The 17,625-nt window shown below is 41.2% G+C and overlaps 1 protein-coding gene across 5 annotated transcripts in view; it reads right to left on the bottom strand.

Moving 5' to 3' along the window:
* Positions 1 to 17,625, bottom strand: part of RNASET2 (ribonuclease T2) — a 41,106-nt gene that overhangs the window by 16,283 nt on the left and 7,198 nt on the right. For all 5 annotated transcript variants that reach the window (XM_067535925.1, XM_067535924.1, XM_067535923.1 and 2 more), the window contains exons 3-6: positions 15,596 to 15,662; positions 7,837 to 7,892; positions 5,208 to 5,265; positions 4,165 to 4,235 (exon numbers count right to left, since the gene is read on the bottom strand). In XM_067535925.1, the coding sequence (XP_067392026.1) occupies positions 4,165 to 4,235; positions 5,208 to 5,265; positions 7,837 to 7,892; positions 15,596 to 15,662 (252 nt within the window). The remainder of the gene's footprint in view (positions 1 to 4,164; positions 4,236 to 5,207; positions 5,266 to 7,836; positions 7,893 to 15,595; positions 15,663 to 17,625) is intronic.

Genomic DNA, 17,625 nt, shown 5'->3' with positions numbered 1-17,625 from the left:
GGGACCCAAAGTTTGGGTCCACTACAACCTGCTGAGTGTCCAGGAGGGGGTGTTTATCCTGGGGTTGTAACAAAAAAATTAGAGAGAAACTAAAGAGAAACTACCTGTTTTGCACAACACAGCTACGTGAAAGAAGAGAAAAGATGCAGAAATAATTCATTATTGCTGTTCAGTATAGGAATGTGGCATTTTACCTTCACCTCTTCCACTTAACACAAAACAGAAGAACTAAGGAAACTATGGAAACTGCAGATAGTGAGATTCCTAGGGAAAAATGAGAGACCAATTTCTTCCTTATGTAACGCTCAGAAAGGCCTTGATTCTTCAAAGACTTGTGTGGCATACAGCAAGAAAAGCAAGGTCACTGCACTTGAGCATTGGCTCATGCTTGTGCTGAATACAGGTGCAAGACAGTCCTCTGCACTGGGCAGAAATAAATAAATAAATAAATGACCCAATAACAAACTTCTTATAGATCTCCTTTACCCTCAGGAGCATGGGAGAGGAGGGGAAGAGGCAAGGCAGTAGTGCAGAACAGGTGTGTCTGAGGACACATGATCTTAAATGTTCGGCATTCAAAGGGATTACTCAGCTACGCAGTCCCTTCTTTTGATTTCTTTCTGCCACGGGGCATGCAGTGGCCTTCATTTATGCAGGAGTTTCTCTTTGCAACCTGCCCTACTCCATCACTTTTTACTTTGCGCTGACATGAGTAGTTCTGCCTCTGCATCATGCAGGCTGAAATCCTGGGAGCTGCAGAATAGCTACAATACAGCAAAACTGGTGTGCTCCCATTGCAGATGAGGGTATCACTTTCTCCCAAACAGCACTGCAGAGCTCTGCTCCACTTTGCAGGAGCTCTGAGGCCTGCGTGTGTGTGCTGAACAAAGCTAGAGTCATGTCAGGTAGGTCTGAGAACTAAACAAATGCAATGACTCACAGACATGTATATATTGGGGGAGGAGGGGGGTTTATAATGAGAAGCTGCAACTCATAGCTGCCCATAACTTGCAGTACTCTAAGGGGACTGGATGCAGATAGCTGCCAGGTCTGATGATTCTTTCTTCTGTGCTGTACAGATTTGGGTTGAGTCTACAGCCTTATAAGCTTGGGCTGAACAATCTTTTCAAGAATTTCCCCCTAAAAGATTACTCCACACTTCTTGTTTAAAAGGACACTCACAATTTAAAAATCTTAAAATTGTAGAACACACACACATTACTCTTTCCTATGCTACTAAGATCTTAGATTCTTAAGTGGAAAGATTTTAAAAAAAATCCATTTACTTGTCACTTTGTGTGCTCTTTAATATACTTCTTTCGTTTAGCTTTCAATAATGAAAATTTAGTCAGTTTCACTTTCAGGATCTTCATACTGAATTTTCAAGGTTGAATATTGTTTCATAAAAACTCTTTTAACTGAAGTAAAATATGTGGAAACATTTCAGCAATGTTAGGTTTGCTAAAAGCTTGTAGATTCACAAAGCTATAATTAAAGCCACATTTAAGGCAACACTATCCCTTATTAAACAGCTCCTAGCATTAAAGGGAATGATTTCTCACAGTCAACAGATCCTGGTTTCAGAAAAAAAATTAAAACGTAACTAAACCAACTGCCATATTGCTTTTATACTGCTGATATTCCCAGGTTATTTCAACTTCTGGCAAGACTGCTGTTGACCAGCCATTGAGGCAGAAATGTTGAATGGACTTGTGACGCTAGGCCCGAAAAAGCCAAGCAGCTTTACAAATTGCATGGCCCAAATCAGACCTTTAAAGATATATTATGGGAAAATACAATGAGAGAGTGAGGGTCATTCCTCATAAATAAACTAGAGCTTTGATATGCAAGTGTATTGTTGGTAGTTATTTGATGTTGTTTACATATCTCTTGTTAGAGGTTAGCAGTGTAGATAAACTGCTTTCCTGTCTGTCACTGTTCTATTGATTAAGAGTTCAAAAGGAAAGTATGAACATTTAGATGGAACTTTGAATGTAACAATACTATTGTTTGTATTTCTCTTTGAAGTTTAAGTAGGAAATGGTTGTAAGTTTACCAGTTACCTTCTGCTAATGTAACTAGTTACCGGTGTGCACATGACATAGGAGATGGTACTTCAGAGTCCCAAGTAATCATCTATTAATTGTTCAAGAAGGCACCTGCTGTCAAGAAAATATCTGTCAGCCTGCACGGATCTATGAAAGACTCTAGGAGACTGATCCTTTTTATCTCAAATCTGTCCAAGCTCATCAGGGAAAGTTTGGATCGCAAGATTGAGATCCTAGCACCAGCTTGGAATCACCCTGCTAATTCTCATGGGAGAATTTGAACAAACTCTGCATGTGGACTATTTGGTCTTCATTTCTCTGGATTGGATTTCTAACAAAGAAACTCTAAACAAGGACTGATGATCCCCAAGCTGTTTGGGTAATTTCAGAGACTTTGCAATTTAAGAACTCTGCAATTCAGTTATCATCTCTACTTTGAAACTGACCTAAGAGCTTTATTTTCATTTGTGTATGTATACTGACCTTTCAACCATTACTCTCTTTCCTTTTTTTAAAAATAAATATTAGTTTAGTTAATAAGCATTGGCTTTAAGTGTGTATTTGGGTAAGATCTGAACTATTCATTGACCTGTTTGGTAATGTGTCTGATCCTTTGGGATTGGTAGAACTTTTTTACATATGATGGATAAAGATTTTCAGTAATCCCCATCATATTTGACTTGGCTGTCTGGGTGCTAGCCAAAGGGCTGGATAGTTTTAAGGGAACTGTATTTTGTCTACTGAATGACCAGTGAGGTCATCAGAATCTGTTTGTTGCTGGCTTGGTATATCTTATGGAAGAAAAACCACCAGTATTTAGGGCTTTGCCTGCCCCATTCTTTGCAGTTTGCCCTGTTTAAGCTATCTCAGCATGACTCTCCTGGAGGCCAACATCACAGGACTCAATAGCCATGATGATATAATTGACTAGAGCTGATTCAAAGTTTTCAAGGATTTTTTTTCATTTTGATGTAATAGTTATTTTTTACAAAAAAAAAAAAAAAAAGTGTATGAAAATATTTCACTTATGTTTATCAAGATCTGCTGTCCACTAGCTTGACGTCTTGACTTTCCCCCTTAGAAAAAAACCCACTAGCTTCAACACACACTCTTCAGGTCAAATGCTCCCATCTGTTTCGATGAGCAGAGAGGAGTAAAGAGCAGTTGATTAGGGTGCAGGAAGTGCCAGTTCTGTGACATGTTTCTCTCACCCTGGGACTATGGGGGGATTGGGCTGTGTGTATAGGGAGAGGGCAGGGTGAAAAGGATTGCCACTCTCCCTGATTGCTTTACTCCACTGCCCCTGAGAATTTCCAGTCCTATCGGTGGGGATAACCCACCCAATCCTAATGGAAAATATCTTAGAAACTAAGTCAGTGAAGGATATTAACTGAGCAGCTGGGAGAAACTAATAAAATACTGAATGAATCCAACAACTTTTGGGCTTGAGGTTTTGGGCAGGAAAGGCTTTTCATTCACAGACATGCTCTGTCTCCTTTTCACATCTATACAAGGAACTCTCCTGGTGTGAGACAGACTTCTCTAGTGAGCCAAAAACTTCAAGTAAGATGAGCTACATATATCAAGCAGATATGAAGAATCAGTACATATGCAATGGGACAAAGAAAGAAAACATGTTTTTAATCTTCCCCTCATTGACTGAACACAGAGGAGACATGGAAACCATGGTAACCAGTTTAACCTACTGCAAACACCAAAGATCTTGCACAACACCATACGCAATTAAGGATCATGTTTATCCTGTTACTAATATTGGGCCCCACACCGCAGTCCTGCTTTCCAAAACACAGTCCTCCATCCTATAAGTGCGACCTACATTCTTGATTCCCAGAGATATGTCCTTGCATTTAGCTGTATTAAAATACACGTTGTTAAGTGAAGACAATTTACAATTTATGTAAATATTGATATCGATGAAGATAAGAAACGCAAGAGGAAAAGTACAGAATCATTTCTAAAGTTGTTTTTCCAAGGTTTTTCGTGTAACTCCAGCAAACATCTAAAGCCTTGTACCAACGGCTCCTTCAGATAGTCATTTAGAAAAACTCTTAGTAAGATACATCCAAAATGATTCTGTATTGTAACTTGCACTCACCAGAACTGGGTGTGATTTGTAGATGAATGAAGTACATCAGGCCAGTATTGTCTCATGTCTGGCAAGAGATCCTATGAATTAAAAACAGGTACCTACCTGGTGAAGTTGACAAGCGATTTCATACTCAATATACATAAATGGATACATTTTCAAAACATTGCCCATCTCCTTGGACTTTCTTGGCTGAAACCCGTTATATAAGTGAAAAGAATTATAGCTAGGTGAGTAAGAGATTTTGGGTCCCAATCTGCTGAAAATGTATCCCTTCTGGCTGTTTCAGGTGCAAATGTACAACTGTATTTTGAAACACTGTACAAAAATATTTCCTTTCTTGGACTTAAATACTTTTCTGTAATTGTTTAATTAACTGATTAATTTCTATAACCCTACAGAAATCCTGTTAAATTATACAGTTCCTAAATCTTCCACATCTCCAGCCTTTAATCTCCCACTCTGTCTGCTTGCAGATGCATGTCACCTCTGGGAAAGGAGACAGTGCAGTCACCAGGGCTTTCACTTCCCTTAGGGGTTCTGTTGGGGGAAAAGCTTTAAACAACAGACGAAGCTCAGCAGGAGTCCTACTACTGGATGCTATGTGGAAAATGCACTCCCAAGTGCCTTGATCTCTGGGCCTCCCAGCAGCACAGAAGTTGCAAGGAGTACGCTAGTTGCCCTCCCTTCCAGAAAGACTTTTTGCCCAGGAGGCCCAGAGCCCGTGTTCTGCCAGTTTCTACTGGAAAAGACCAGGGAATGACTCAAGCCATGTGTGTATAAAAACCAATAGTCATTTTTTTTGGAGGGGGGAGAGGGGGAGAGGGCGGGGGAGCAGCGTCATTGAACTTCATAGATACAGCAAACTTAGAATAAGGGAATAAAGCACGTAATGAATATTGGAATTTGAATTTTTAAAAACATAACCATCTCAGATCATAAATTAAATCAGAAGTGATGTGCTATGAAATTATATATATTTGGGATTTGAAAAGATAATTGTGTTCAATCCTACTCAGAATTTACATTTTAATTTCAATAAATTAAGTTACCTTAATCTCATTCACATCAAAGTGCCATGTTCTATTACAGTCATCTACTTTATCAGGCCTAGGAAAGAAATATACAAATGAAAACAGAACACCCACAATGATGTAGTGGGTGGAAAAAGTCATGTCACAGGGCTACATTTCAAAGTCACAAGATTATAGCTTTGAAATTTGAGTTTAAAAATCCATGGAATACAAGTCAACCTCTACAGCATTTTAACCAACACAAATGAATTAAAATTCATTATGTGCCAATTGTGGTTGAACTTTTCTCAGTGCAAAGGATCCTGTTATGCCCTTCACACCACTTTAGCTGTGTATAAAGTGACTGAGTGGTGTGGAGGGCCTTGCATGGGTCCTCTCCAATGACATCACTCTACTTATGATTCCCAGACCCAGACAAATTCCAGCTGCCTTGGAATCTAGTTGTAATGCAGCTGACAGTTTTATAGAGCATAGGTTACCAACCTGTTGTATATTTTCTTCCAATCACTTTTTATTTTTAAGAAAAGTCTCTATCTTTGCATCTCTGCTATTCACAGAGATTCCAGTCAGTTGTTTCCTTTGAGGCAGACATGTTTTTCCCAAGTTTCTATGAGTTTTTTGTAACCTGTTTAGACTTCTTAGGCCGCACTCAGTCATGAGACAGTAACCAGTGCTCTGAAGCCAGAAAAAGAGGAAACTGTACTCCCCTGGATGTTAGCAACTTTGAAAATAGACCTCTAAAAAAAGCTTATTCTGCAGTTTGCATGCACATGATCACCAATCATGTGAGATCATATGTCAGCAGTGTATTGAACTATGCAATTTTGGTCTCTTAATAGAGAAGGGTTCTTATATTTCAGTATACTACACATTGATAAAACAGAGCAGATTGGTGGAGCATCCACCAGAACAAACACTACTCATCCTGGTAAGCTAGAGGTCTGAACTGAACCTGCAGAAGCAAACCATCAGTGATAAGTGGGATTATACTCTGAAAAATTGCTTATGGAAAACATGATAATTTCTCCCTCCTCAGATCTGCTCCCTGTTTGTATTCTAAGTCAGATGAGCAGACAAAGTATAAGTTCTTTTTTATTACGCTTTTTAGTTCTGCAGAGCCAACACAGCTAAGAAGAGAAGAGAATGAACTGAAGTATTTTTTGGCTGCATTGTATTAATATTGTATGCTAAGATCCAGTCAGTTACATCTGTGCAGTTCCCTTTGATGGTAACTGGTTGCTTAGGAACCACCGAGAACATAATTTGAAGACAATGGGATGGGAATACAGAGATATCACTGAGGGCTTAACTGGACCTGTGGGACTTTTATTATTGGAGAAGGAAAGAACCCTCTTGACTCTCAGGGCCTGATTCTCACTTTGCACCAGTTTTACACTGCTGTATCTCCATTAACTTCAGATGAGTTACTCCTGATTTACATGAGTAGACAATCAGGCCTTCAGAACCCAGGTGAGTTTGTAGGGCTGATGGAAAACAACATTTTTACTTGTAAAATGAACACATTTGATAAGGAAATTGTTGAGATACAACAAACGTGTAACCTTCAATGCCACTTTTACAAAGTCATTTTTCAGATTAGAAACACACTTTAAAAGTTTATCATAATTTCCTTTCTGTAGGTGGAATGGAAAAGGGGAAAACATATCTTAAATTGATGTGACTTTATTATCAAAATTATAAGCCATATGTCATGTTATTAAACCACTGTGAGCTCTGCTATTAAAAATGCCTACATAAAACTATAAGATCAAGCAACTCAAAGAGAAAACTATAATTAGGCATTTTAATATGCATACTATTATTACATTATTATTATTACAGTTATTATTGGGTAATTTTGCAGTGAAAGTAGAAATAAATCTGGTAGACAAATTTTAGAGAAGTTACATTCTGTATCAAAGCTGGTGACGTTTTTAATTGGATTATTGACTCAAATTTGGAGTGGTTTACAATTGATTGGGTCAATACTATTGCTGAAAGTCTGCATATTAATCTTTCTGACACATAATATGGACATTTTCTTCTTCAAAGTGCTGTCTAGAATCAAATGGCTAATCCTTGTAACACATAAATACCATCATTCCCATTCTACGTATCAAAAAAAAAAAAAGAAAGAAAGAAAGAAAAAGCAGTAAGTTATTTATGCAAAGCTACTGCAGGAGTCAGTGCCAGAGACAGAATCAGAAACCACACTGTCTTCCAGTCCTGTGATCAAATCACACACCATAGGTGAAACCCTGCTTCATTGAGGTCAATGGGAGTTTTGCCATGGACTTCTAGGGAGCCAGGATTTTGCCCCATGACTCTTTCAGACTTAAAATCCCATAGCACAGAAGCACAATTATGTCTTTTTTTATAAGAACACAGACCAGATTCAATGCTGCCTTAAGTGGGTACACATCCACTGATTCCAAGACTAAACCTGATTCTTCTCTCTCTCACACTCATTTCACAGCATTATATCTAATGAAGTTACTTCTGATTTACACTGGTGTAAACGAGAGGACAATCAAGCCCTTACACTTGAAGTCAATGAAGGAGTATTCACTTACGCCAGCACTGAATTTAGACCAATGTGGCATTCTTCTCTCATTTGAAATAAAAAGGATTTGTTTTACGTTCTTACCATAGTCCATGAATTGTCCAGTACTGTGGGGGATCATTGCAGTCATTCTCATTCATCTGGAGAAAACAAACATCCATAATATTTGTTAAATATATTATTTAGTCGGAGCTCAACTAATCCATGTTGGGTTTGCAAACATTAGAGCATGCTAAGGGACTTACGACAAACAAGCTGAATGAGCAGTACAAAGACATAAAAGGTCAAGGGCCAGATTCTCAGCTAATGTAAATCAGCACAGCTGCAATCACTGAAATGGCACTAAGTCGGATTTAGATCTAATGAGGATCTGGCCTGCAGTTCTCAATTTCCTATTTAAAAGATCAGCAGATCCTTTCAGTGAGTTCAGAGTTACAAAAATAAAAAGATTTTAAATGCTGTGAGAAACCATTAGTGTTGCATTAGTGAAGTCAACCAGGGCCAGTTTTAGGGGCAGGCAAGCACGGCGGTTGCCCTGGGCGCCAACTTCCTGGGGCACACCACTTCACTATGCCCCTCGGCCACTTTTTTTTTTTTTCACTCCACTCATTAGCCAGATAAACCACTCAACTGGGCGCAAAAGAGTTCTCTAGATCCGAAGCCACCAATAATTTGTACATGTCCATGAGTAATTCTATTGGTATAAAGAAAATGAGACAATATAGATTGCTGCAGTGTACAGCACCCTATTTGGCTGCATAATCCAAGTAGACATTCAGTATATACTTCATACAATGATCAATGGAGAGAACCACACCAGCATTCACGGCCCAAATAATTTACAGCTCAAAAAAATATGCAAACCATTAACCACTGAAGAGAAGGCAGAATAGTAGATACAGGAACTCCCTAGGAGCTCAGTAAATATAATCTGGGGGTTCAGTCTTGCAAATCCTCATACTAATACCACTGATTTCAGTTTAACTACTTGCATGAGTAAGGGCTATTACATAAGGGTTGGGATTCCCCCTTCCCCCGCCAAAAAAAGGAAGCAAAGCCCCTTGATCGCACAGGGAGAGCAGAGTGCTCAGTGCATAAATGGTGTTTTTAGTGTAGGTTATATGCTCCTGATCAGGCCCTAAACTTGATGCTCAGACTGGGTGTTATTTTTGTACTTTCCCCAGTATTCTGGTGACCACCAAATAATTTAATGTAAAAATTGGCTAAAAAACAACACAAAGTCCCCACTAGCTTTTCTTTTAATCTCTGCGTGTCACTTCCTGCATTAATTAGTGTGGTGCACTTTTTCATAGCTAATGCTCTGACACTGCAAAAGGGCAAAGTCAGACCTGGATCCTCATTAATTGTGTAGGCTGCCACAGTCCTATGCCATGCATAAAGCAGTATGCTTGAATTTTTCACTTTTTCCTTCCTCTCTGCTCTTGCCACCTACATAGTCCAATGACTAGACAGCAATTAAACCCAATAACACTTTTATTCCAGAAGGGAAATTAGACAAATAAACATTGCAAAGATGAACAACATTGCTCCTCAAAGGATGCAGGCTTTGTGAAATTAAAACACTTCAGACAGCTACACCAGAAATAGTCATTTAACAACTATCCAGCAAGTTACATCTTTCCCTGAAACGGTCTTACACCTAAATAGTTCAGTCCACTAAAATAGCTCCCATCAAAGTAAATGGCAAAACTTCCATTAACTACAGTGCAAGCAGGGTCAGGACCTTGCTTTGAAATTCCTAGAAAGTCAAGCATCAAAAGCTGACAGTCCTTCAAATTGAAAACTTTCTTAAACTGGTGTGAATATGGATTAAACTCACCAGGCTTGAATTTCGACTGGCTTGCACTTCAAGTAATCATTTGAAATCTATGCAGACTGAGTGCAAGTGAGTGATGAATTCTGATCTGGTAGCATTTTATACCCAACTTTGCACAGGTGTAAATGGACAAGATGCACGGCACTGGAGAATCAGGCCCACCACACTGCACTGGATGGCACATTACCTTTTAGAGATTTTGCTTTTTTCTCTATATTACCCCTCCAGATGTGTGTGTCACAATTAAGACAAAACCATTACTTATGTTACAGTAACTGTGATCCTTTCAGATGTTGTAGTCAGTGTGGAAGAAGAAGAGCATTCTGGTTTTGAACATTTTGAGAACCATTTGGCAATTAAGACTGTACAGCACAGATCCAACTTAGTATGACAAGCAATCTTTCAAACTGCATTAGTAAAAACAGAATGCAGATGCAAGCCACCAGAGGGCCCATCTATCACTTCTCATGTTGAAAGGAAGGATGGTCCAGTGGCATACTGAAGGCAGGGGGTAGGGGGAGGCCATGCCCCCGAGGCAGCAGCCTGGGGGAAGGCGACGGCCAACCAGGCCTTCCTGAGAGGAGCCGCCCCCTGCTGTTGCAGGGAGCCAGAGGCTGCTGGGCTTTAACATCCCTGGCGGCTGCGCCGACCCCAGTTCAGGCTTGCTAGCGGCTGAGGGCTCCTGCTGCAGGGAGAACAAGTGTCCTCCCAGCCCCTCCACCCCCATGCTGGGCGCAAGGAGGGAGCCGTAGGGACCCTGACTGCACAGGGGCCAGGCAGTCAAAGGAAGAGCCTGTCACACACCCTCCCATCACTCCCACTCCCATTCCCCACCACCCACACAGTGTGGGGGGAGAGTGGGAAACAGGCCCGCAGACATCACCCCCCCCCCCCCCCGGCGTGGTGCTGCCGCTGCCACTGTGGGGAGGAGGGGAGGCCACAAATGGAAGTATTGGCCCTTGGGCATCGGAGACCCACCATATGACACCAGGATGGTCCACTGGTTAGGGCCCTATCCTGGGACTTGGGAGACCTAGGTTCATTCCCAGTTCTGCCACATACTTCCCATGTGATCTTGGGCAAGTCATTTAATCTCTCCGTGGATCAGCTCTCTGTCTGTAAAATGAGGGTAACAGTACTGCCCTACTTCACAAGGTGTTGTGAGGATACATACATTGTGAGGTGCTCAGAGACCATGGTAATGGGCCCCATATAAGTACCTATAATAAACAGGTCTAATTGAAATGGAAATCTGCTTAATTTCTACAGAGCCTACAAAAATAAGTTCATACAGGATGCACACCGATACAACAGTGAAAATGGAAACTAGAGGCTGGCTTCTGTAGCTACTAGATAAGCTGGTTGTTTATGGGGATTGTATAGGAAAAGAGCTGTCTTGCTTCAGAATATGCACCAGACTCCCGCACAACTATGTAGCAAAGGCCTCTTGCAAGCAAACATTTGCTGGAAATACCACAGCAGGTAGGAATAAAGATGAAGGTCATCTGCATGCCAAGCAAGAGTTTAACCTCCTGGAGACAGCCCTGCATAAAAGAAATGCGGCTGACTAACAAACCCAGCCACCCCCTCCACCCCTTCAGAAAATATAACCTAACAATAATAAGCATTTGCGTAGAATATTTCATCATCAAAGCACTTTGCAAACATGAATGATCGAATCAGTGTTGCAATCTCCTGTTTCCAGCTATTTTTTTTAAAAGTCATCAGAGCAATTTGTTAGTCATTTTGAAAAACGAAGACACAATGCTATTGATATTTTCATCCTGGAAATAATACGTAAATCATTTGAAAGACACTTAAGAAACAGGTTGTTTTGCAGTTTAAAAGATGCTATACTTTTTAAAACAATTATAGTTAAATTCTGTAACCCAACTTCCAGATATTACATGATATTAACAGGAAGAAATCTGTAAATTTTGAAGATAAAGGAGGTTGAACTGAATTTAAGAATCTTGTAACCACTTAAGGCTGTGAAAAAGTGCAAAAGGCACCTAAGAATTATATTCTTTCAGAGTTTCTGTATTCCATGAGATACACTTGTATCCATTTTGATTCCTCTTCCCACATATTGCAAGGATTAACAGACAGTTGTTAAGAGAGCCTGCCTTTTTGATAGTTTGCCAAGTCTTCAGTTATCCTGCATAAGTCTTCTCCATTTTAGCTCACAGTGTTATATGACTTTTCACCCAAAGCAGAGTTCTAGAACTAAAAGCAGCAGCATACTATGGATATACAGTAGTAAAATATTTTACTTTGATAGTTTGTATGTCTTGTTCATTTAACCAAAGATTTGCAAGGCCATTGATTTTGGGCTGTCTCTGTTTGAATGTTTGATCTGAGGCCAGATTTTCAGAAGTGCACATACACCAGCACCCAGTCCAACTGAAGTCAATGCAAGTTGTGTATACCCAACAATACTGAAAATCAGACCGAAGGCCTGGTTTACACTGCAAAGGTAGGTCGATGGAATGCAGCTTCCATCGACCACATAATGTATGCGTCTTCACTGGCTGGTCAGTTCCGTCGACTTAAATCGTGGGAAAATTTGATGTAATAAAGCCACCTCCACAAGTAGTGAAATCGAATTGTTTGGATCGAATAAGCGGCAGTGTAGGCGAAGCACAGCGTAATTCGATGTAACTGGCCTCCATGAGTTATCCCACAATGCTCTGTTGTGACTGCTCTGCACATTAGCACTCTGCTGCACTATGGCCACGTACACAGGAAACAGCCCCTCCTCTCAAGCACCGTGAAATGTTGAATTCCCATTTCCTGTTTTGTCAGCGTGGAGAGAGTTTGCCAGAAGAACTGATCATGGCGGCTGCACGCCCAAAACACGCTCCAACCTGGAGTCAACCTGAGGTCTTGGATCTCATCGGTCTGTGGGACGAAGAGTCTGCTCTGGCTCAGCTCTGAGCCAGCAAAAGAAATTCAGATATTTACGAAAAGATATCACGTGGCATGCTGGAAAAGGGGCACAGGAGGGATGCACAGCAGTGCTGCATTAAAATCAAAGAGCTGAGACAGGCGTATCAGAAAACTTGGGAGGTGAAGTAATTCTGGCTCGTCACCAAAGACATGCCACTTTTATGAGGACCTGCATGTGATTCTTGGTGGTGACCCCACCACTGCACCACTACGCAGCATTGATACCTCAGGGGAATCCAGGATGAATGAGGAGGAAGAGAGCAGGGGCCAGGTGACTGGGGAATCCATTCTCCCTGAAAGCCAGGAGCTGTTTGTAACCCCAGAACAGCCCAGCTGGACGCAGGACACTGTGAGCAACTGAGATGCCAGGGAAGGCACATCTGGTGAGTATGTACTGCAAATCAAATTTCTGTGCCTATCTCCCCAGTCCAGCTTCTTCTCATAGCGGAAAAAAACGGAATGTGTTGGTGGGGATGGGCTTCATCATTGTTAGTTCACCTAAGCAAGGGGTTCCCGCCAAAAAGAATATTTATGTTCACAGGGATGCTCTGAGAATCCTCCATGGATATCTCCAGGAAACTTTAATTTAGGTAGTCTGTGATCCTTTGCAGGTTTCTGGAGAGAGCAGCCTTATTTCTTCCACAACGATAGGACACTTTCCCTCACTACTCTCTTATTAATTGTGCAGGCATCATCGTGGAACACAGCATAGCAGCATATGGGGCAGGCCTGTGCCCACCTCAGCCTGTGTTACCCTCAGGACACTGATATCACCCACAGTCACCTAGGGAAGATGGCGCAAATTTGCAGTACCTGCTCCATACAATTGGGTTTCTTTTCCTCTGCCATGGGAGGTTTTTTGGGCTACGTAAACTGCAAGTTACAAGACAGCATGTGACTGTGATGAGTTTTAGGGGTTGTGAGAGGGGCACTATATATGGTTTCGCCTGGGAAATTTCACCCCCCCACACACACACCCTCTGTACCGTCTTTTCAAAAATCAATTTTTGGGAGGGCAAAGGGGGCACAACAATCCTGCTGGTTGGGGAACTATAGACTTATGCAGCTTACTACAGGGATTTCCCTGAAATGGATGCACCAGCCCCTTACTTACCCTGGCTGGAACGGCACTATGACCCCTGCAATAGGTAGAGATTGGTAGGTGGGTCTGCCGTTCCCTTGGGAATATAAAGGGGAGTTATATTTACATTGTAACATTGCTTTTCGTCTATGGGGCCAGCTAAGAATGGATACCTTGTGCTTTGCTTGCCTTTCAATGGACAGCGCAGCCTTCAGCTCAGCATCCAATACTCCCACTGACTGCCTGTCGCAGATTAGAAGGCAAAAAAAACTTGGGATGACGGCTGCTGACACAGAACTAAGAGCCTGGAGGATTTCATTATCGGAGAAAATGAACATGGACATGGACAACAGGAAGGTGGCCCAAGAACGTGAGCATGCAATGCAGGATGAGATGCTGCACATAATGAGGGACCAGTCAGACATATTGAGGCATTTGGTTGAGCTTCAAGAAGAGCAACGGCAGGATAGACTCCCTCTGCAACCCCTGCAAAACTCTCAACTCACGCACTCTTTCTTAGCCCCCACCCCCAAATGATCAAGGAGGGGGATTAGCAGGGTACAGTACGTGCTCCATTCAATGCCTGGTGAGGGGAACAGAAAGAGGCGCCAGCCTCTTTAAGAAATGGGACTGTGTTGTTTGCTGTTTGCACATTGAAACTTTGCTCTGTGTCTCCTCACAGCCACATTACAATGCATGCAAAGTGTTGAAATAACTTTCTTTCCCTCCACTGTTAACGACCAACAATAAAAATGTACTGCTTTAAAGATCATTGCTCAAAATTGGCATCCAGCCTATCTGCCTCTACAACCAATCCAATGGGAATTTCTCCCCCTTTGTCTCACAGACATTATGGAGCACACAGCCTGCAGAGATAACTGCTGTGATGTTTTTTTCACTGAGGTCTAGCCTAGTGAGTAACTGCACCAGCGAGCCTTTAAACGTCCAAATGCACATTCCATGACCATTCTGCACTTGCTGAGCATATTACTAAACCTCTCCTTCTCGCTGTCCAGGTGCCCGGTGTACGGCTTTATCGGCCAGGGGAGCAATGGGTACGTAGATTCTTTAAGGATCACTATTGGCATTTCAACATCGCCAATATTTATTTTTTGGTCAGGGAAGAAAGTCCCTGCTTGCATCTTTCGGAACAGACCTGAGTTCCTAAAGATGCGCACATCATGCACTTTTCCAGACCACCCCCCCTTGATGTCAGTGAAGTCAGCCCTTGAGATCCACAAGGGCCTGCAACACCATTGAGTAGTATCCTTTTCGATTAATGTATTCTGTGGCTAGGTGGTCCGGTGCTAAGATAGAAATATGCGTGCCATCTATTGCCTCCCACCCTGGCCCCGGCAGGAGTTCACTCTTCCCTCCCCCTCACTTTGCCCAAGCTGGCTCCCCCTTGCCCTCAACTGCCTGTCCTGGCAGGAGCTCGCTCTCTTCTCTGGCCTGGCAGGAGCTTGCTCCCCCCCCCTTGGGGGCCAGAGGAGTTTGTGCTCCCAATGATTATTGGAGAAGACCATGTCCCTGTTCCAATATGGCAAAGCTTCATCAAATTGGTAGACAGTTATTCTTATGACTAGTCCATTGATTTCAATGAAACCACTCATGTGAATAACTGCCCACTAAATTGAGTTAGGGTCACATAGCCATATGATCCTAAGACTGTGAGAAGACATTGCTCATTGTATGTTTTACTATAAAGGCTTATATGCTCCCTCTTAGGGTTATAGACTGTTATGAATATGGCACTAGCCACTTGCTGTTCTTTACTATTGCTTTCAAGCCACCGAAAGATGTTACAAACAACAGATATTAACCAATACTTAGAGAAGTGAGAGTATCAGATGTAAGTAGGTTTAAATATTTCAAGGATTTTGCTACAATACTAGGTTCATTTTATTTTCAGCCATACACTGTATGATCTACACAATTCCATTTACAATGATATATTTAAACAAAACAAAGCTCACCTTGCATACGGTCACCGGCCAATGATGAACAAGGATCAGCTTTTTCCAAACATGAGGCTGGAGCTCACTGGAAAAGAAGAGACGAGACCTATTTCCCTCAAGCATTGCAAAAAGGAAAACGCCTCCAACAAACGACACATTGCTTAGTTGATTTTAATCCATTATTATTTTTTCTCTCTACTGCAGCTGTGCTTAAGGACCCCAAACAATGAATAGGGACAGTGCAGAAACAAATAGTGGGATCCAATTGTTATTAATATTTTACTTATTGCTAAACAAATTCCAGTGATGGCAGCTCATCTCTCTACAGATTTTCTATTTCTTATTTTAGAGAGAATAGTAATAATTTTGTATTATATTTAAAAGAGCACTTACTTGGACACTTTTTCATCTTACAATATGAGCACATGTACAGGGTGCCAAGAATCTCCTAAATTTTCTTCATGGCTGTGTTATTTGAAAAGAGTGCGTACAGCATTCTTGAAACTGTAAGTGTCCTTCTAAAACAATTACTATGATCACACAGGAGTTGTGACAATGACCCGTCTGTAAATGCAATGCACTTACACCACACATCCATGTTGAGGAGTACCGCCAGGGCTTCAAGGCAGTAAAAGCAAAACTCCTTTTTTGGGTGGCAGTGGGATAGGAAAAGAGTGGGGAAAGGAGACAGAATAGCTCCAGATGCTGTGAGCAACAGGGGATGGAAATAATAGGGGAAAAGGGCTGTCATATATAATAGTAGTTATTAAATAAAGCATAGGTGAAAACCTTACAAAATCTCAATTTGCTCAAGCCAACAGAATGACCTGCAGAACTGACAGAATAAATTACTGTTAACCTCTTGTGAACAAACAATTTGTCATATGCCCTTTGTTAGAATGAATGAAAAAGAGAATAAGGAAATAAAGCAATTATTTTAGAAGGTTAATTTTCCCCAAGCAGGGAGAAGTGGGAACATATATTTATGGTTTTAAGTTGTCATGAAGTTATCCCCAATTCTGAATCTGTCCATCTTTGGTTTTGCACTATTAACAAATAAAACGGAGCCAACTAAACAAACAAACAGATTTGTGTGTGGTTTTTAATTCATTAAACTCAACAGCTATGGAACAAATCAGGCATAGCCACAATAATAACCATTAACATTTCTCCTACTGAGATTTCTAACTGGTCTATTACAGTCATTGTTGGATCTGCTAATATTTTGCAGCTGTTGAAAGATTTCCTTGTGCTATGTGAGTTCTAAGTCAAAAACAAAAAAAACAACACAACAAATCTCTCTTTTTCTGGACTTGAAATTGCAGAAGTTCCACTATTATAGTAATCATTCCAAAACTAAAGGTTACCCCCCAAACACATACAAACACTCAAAAACTTTATTAACTTAGGAACAGATCCACAAAGGGACTTAGGTGCTTAAAGCCCAGATTTAGGCACCACAAAGCCCCCTCTCTGCTGTCACCTAACTCTGTAGATAACTAAACTCATTTGGCACTTATACTGCTCCCACTGTGGAGAACTATCAACCTACTTCTCAGAGAAAATGCCATGAATTTGAAAGAGTCTCTCAGAATATCAGGAACCATACAATGGATTTAGGCTTGATAACACAATAGTTTCCCTCTCTGAATGTGACCCATTCACATATTAGATAATCCTAGAAGTATTGCAAGAAAACTGAGCCATCACCTGCCACTTTCAGCTATGCATCTCTTAGGCCTCGTATACACTAGGTTTTGACGTTGGTATAGCTAAGTTTCTCAGGGATGTGAAAAATCCAAAACCCTGAGAGATGTAGCTATACTGACCTAACCCTGCTGTAGACAGCACTAGGTCCATGGAAGAGTTCTTCTGTGGACCTAGCTACTGTCTCTCAAAGAAGTGGATTACCAGTGCTGATGAGAGAATCCCTCCCAGCAGCATAGATAGCATCTACACTGAAGCACTACAATGGTGCAACTGCATTGCTGTAACATATTAAGTGTAGACATACACTTAGCTAGTGAGTCAAGAGCACCTAGGACCTT

Source organism: Emydura macquarii, unplaced genomic scaffold, assembly GCF_026122565.2.
Source record: "Emydura macquarii macquarii isolate MOO-44397 ecotype Brisbane River unplaced genomic scaffold, CSIRO-AGI_Emac_v2 contig_3517, whole genome shotgun sequence".
NCBI lineage: Eukaryota > Metazoa > Chordata > Testudines > Chelidae > Emydura > Emydura macquarii.
Note: the sequence above shows the minus strand (reverse complement) of the source record. Positions and strands in the feature narration are given on the sequence as shown.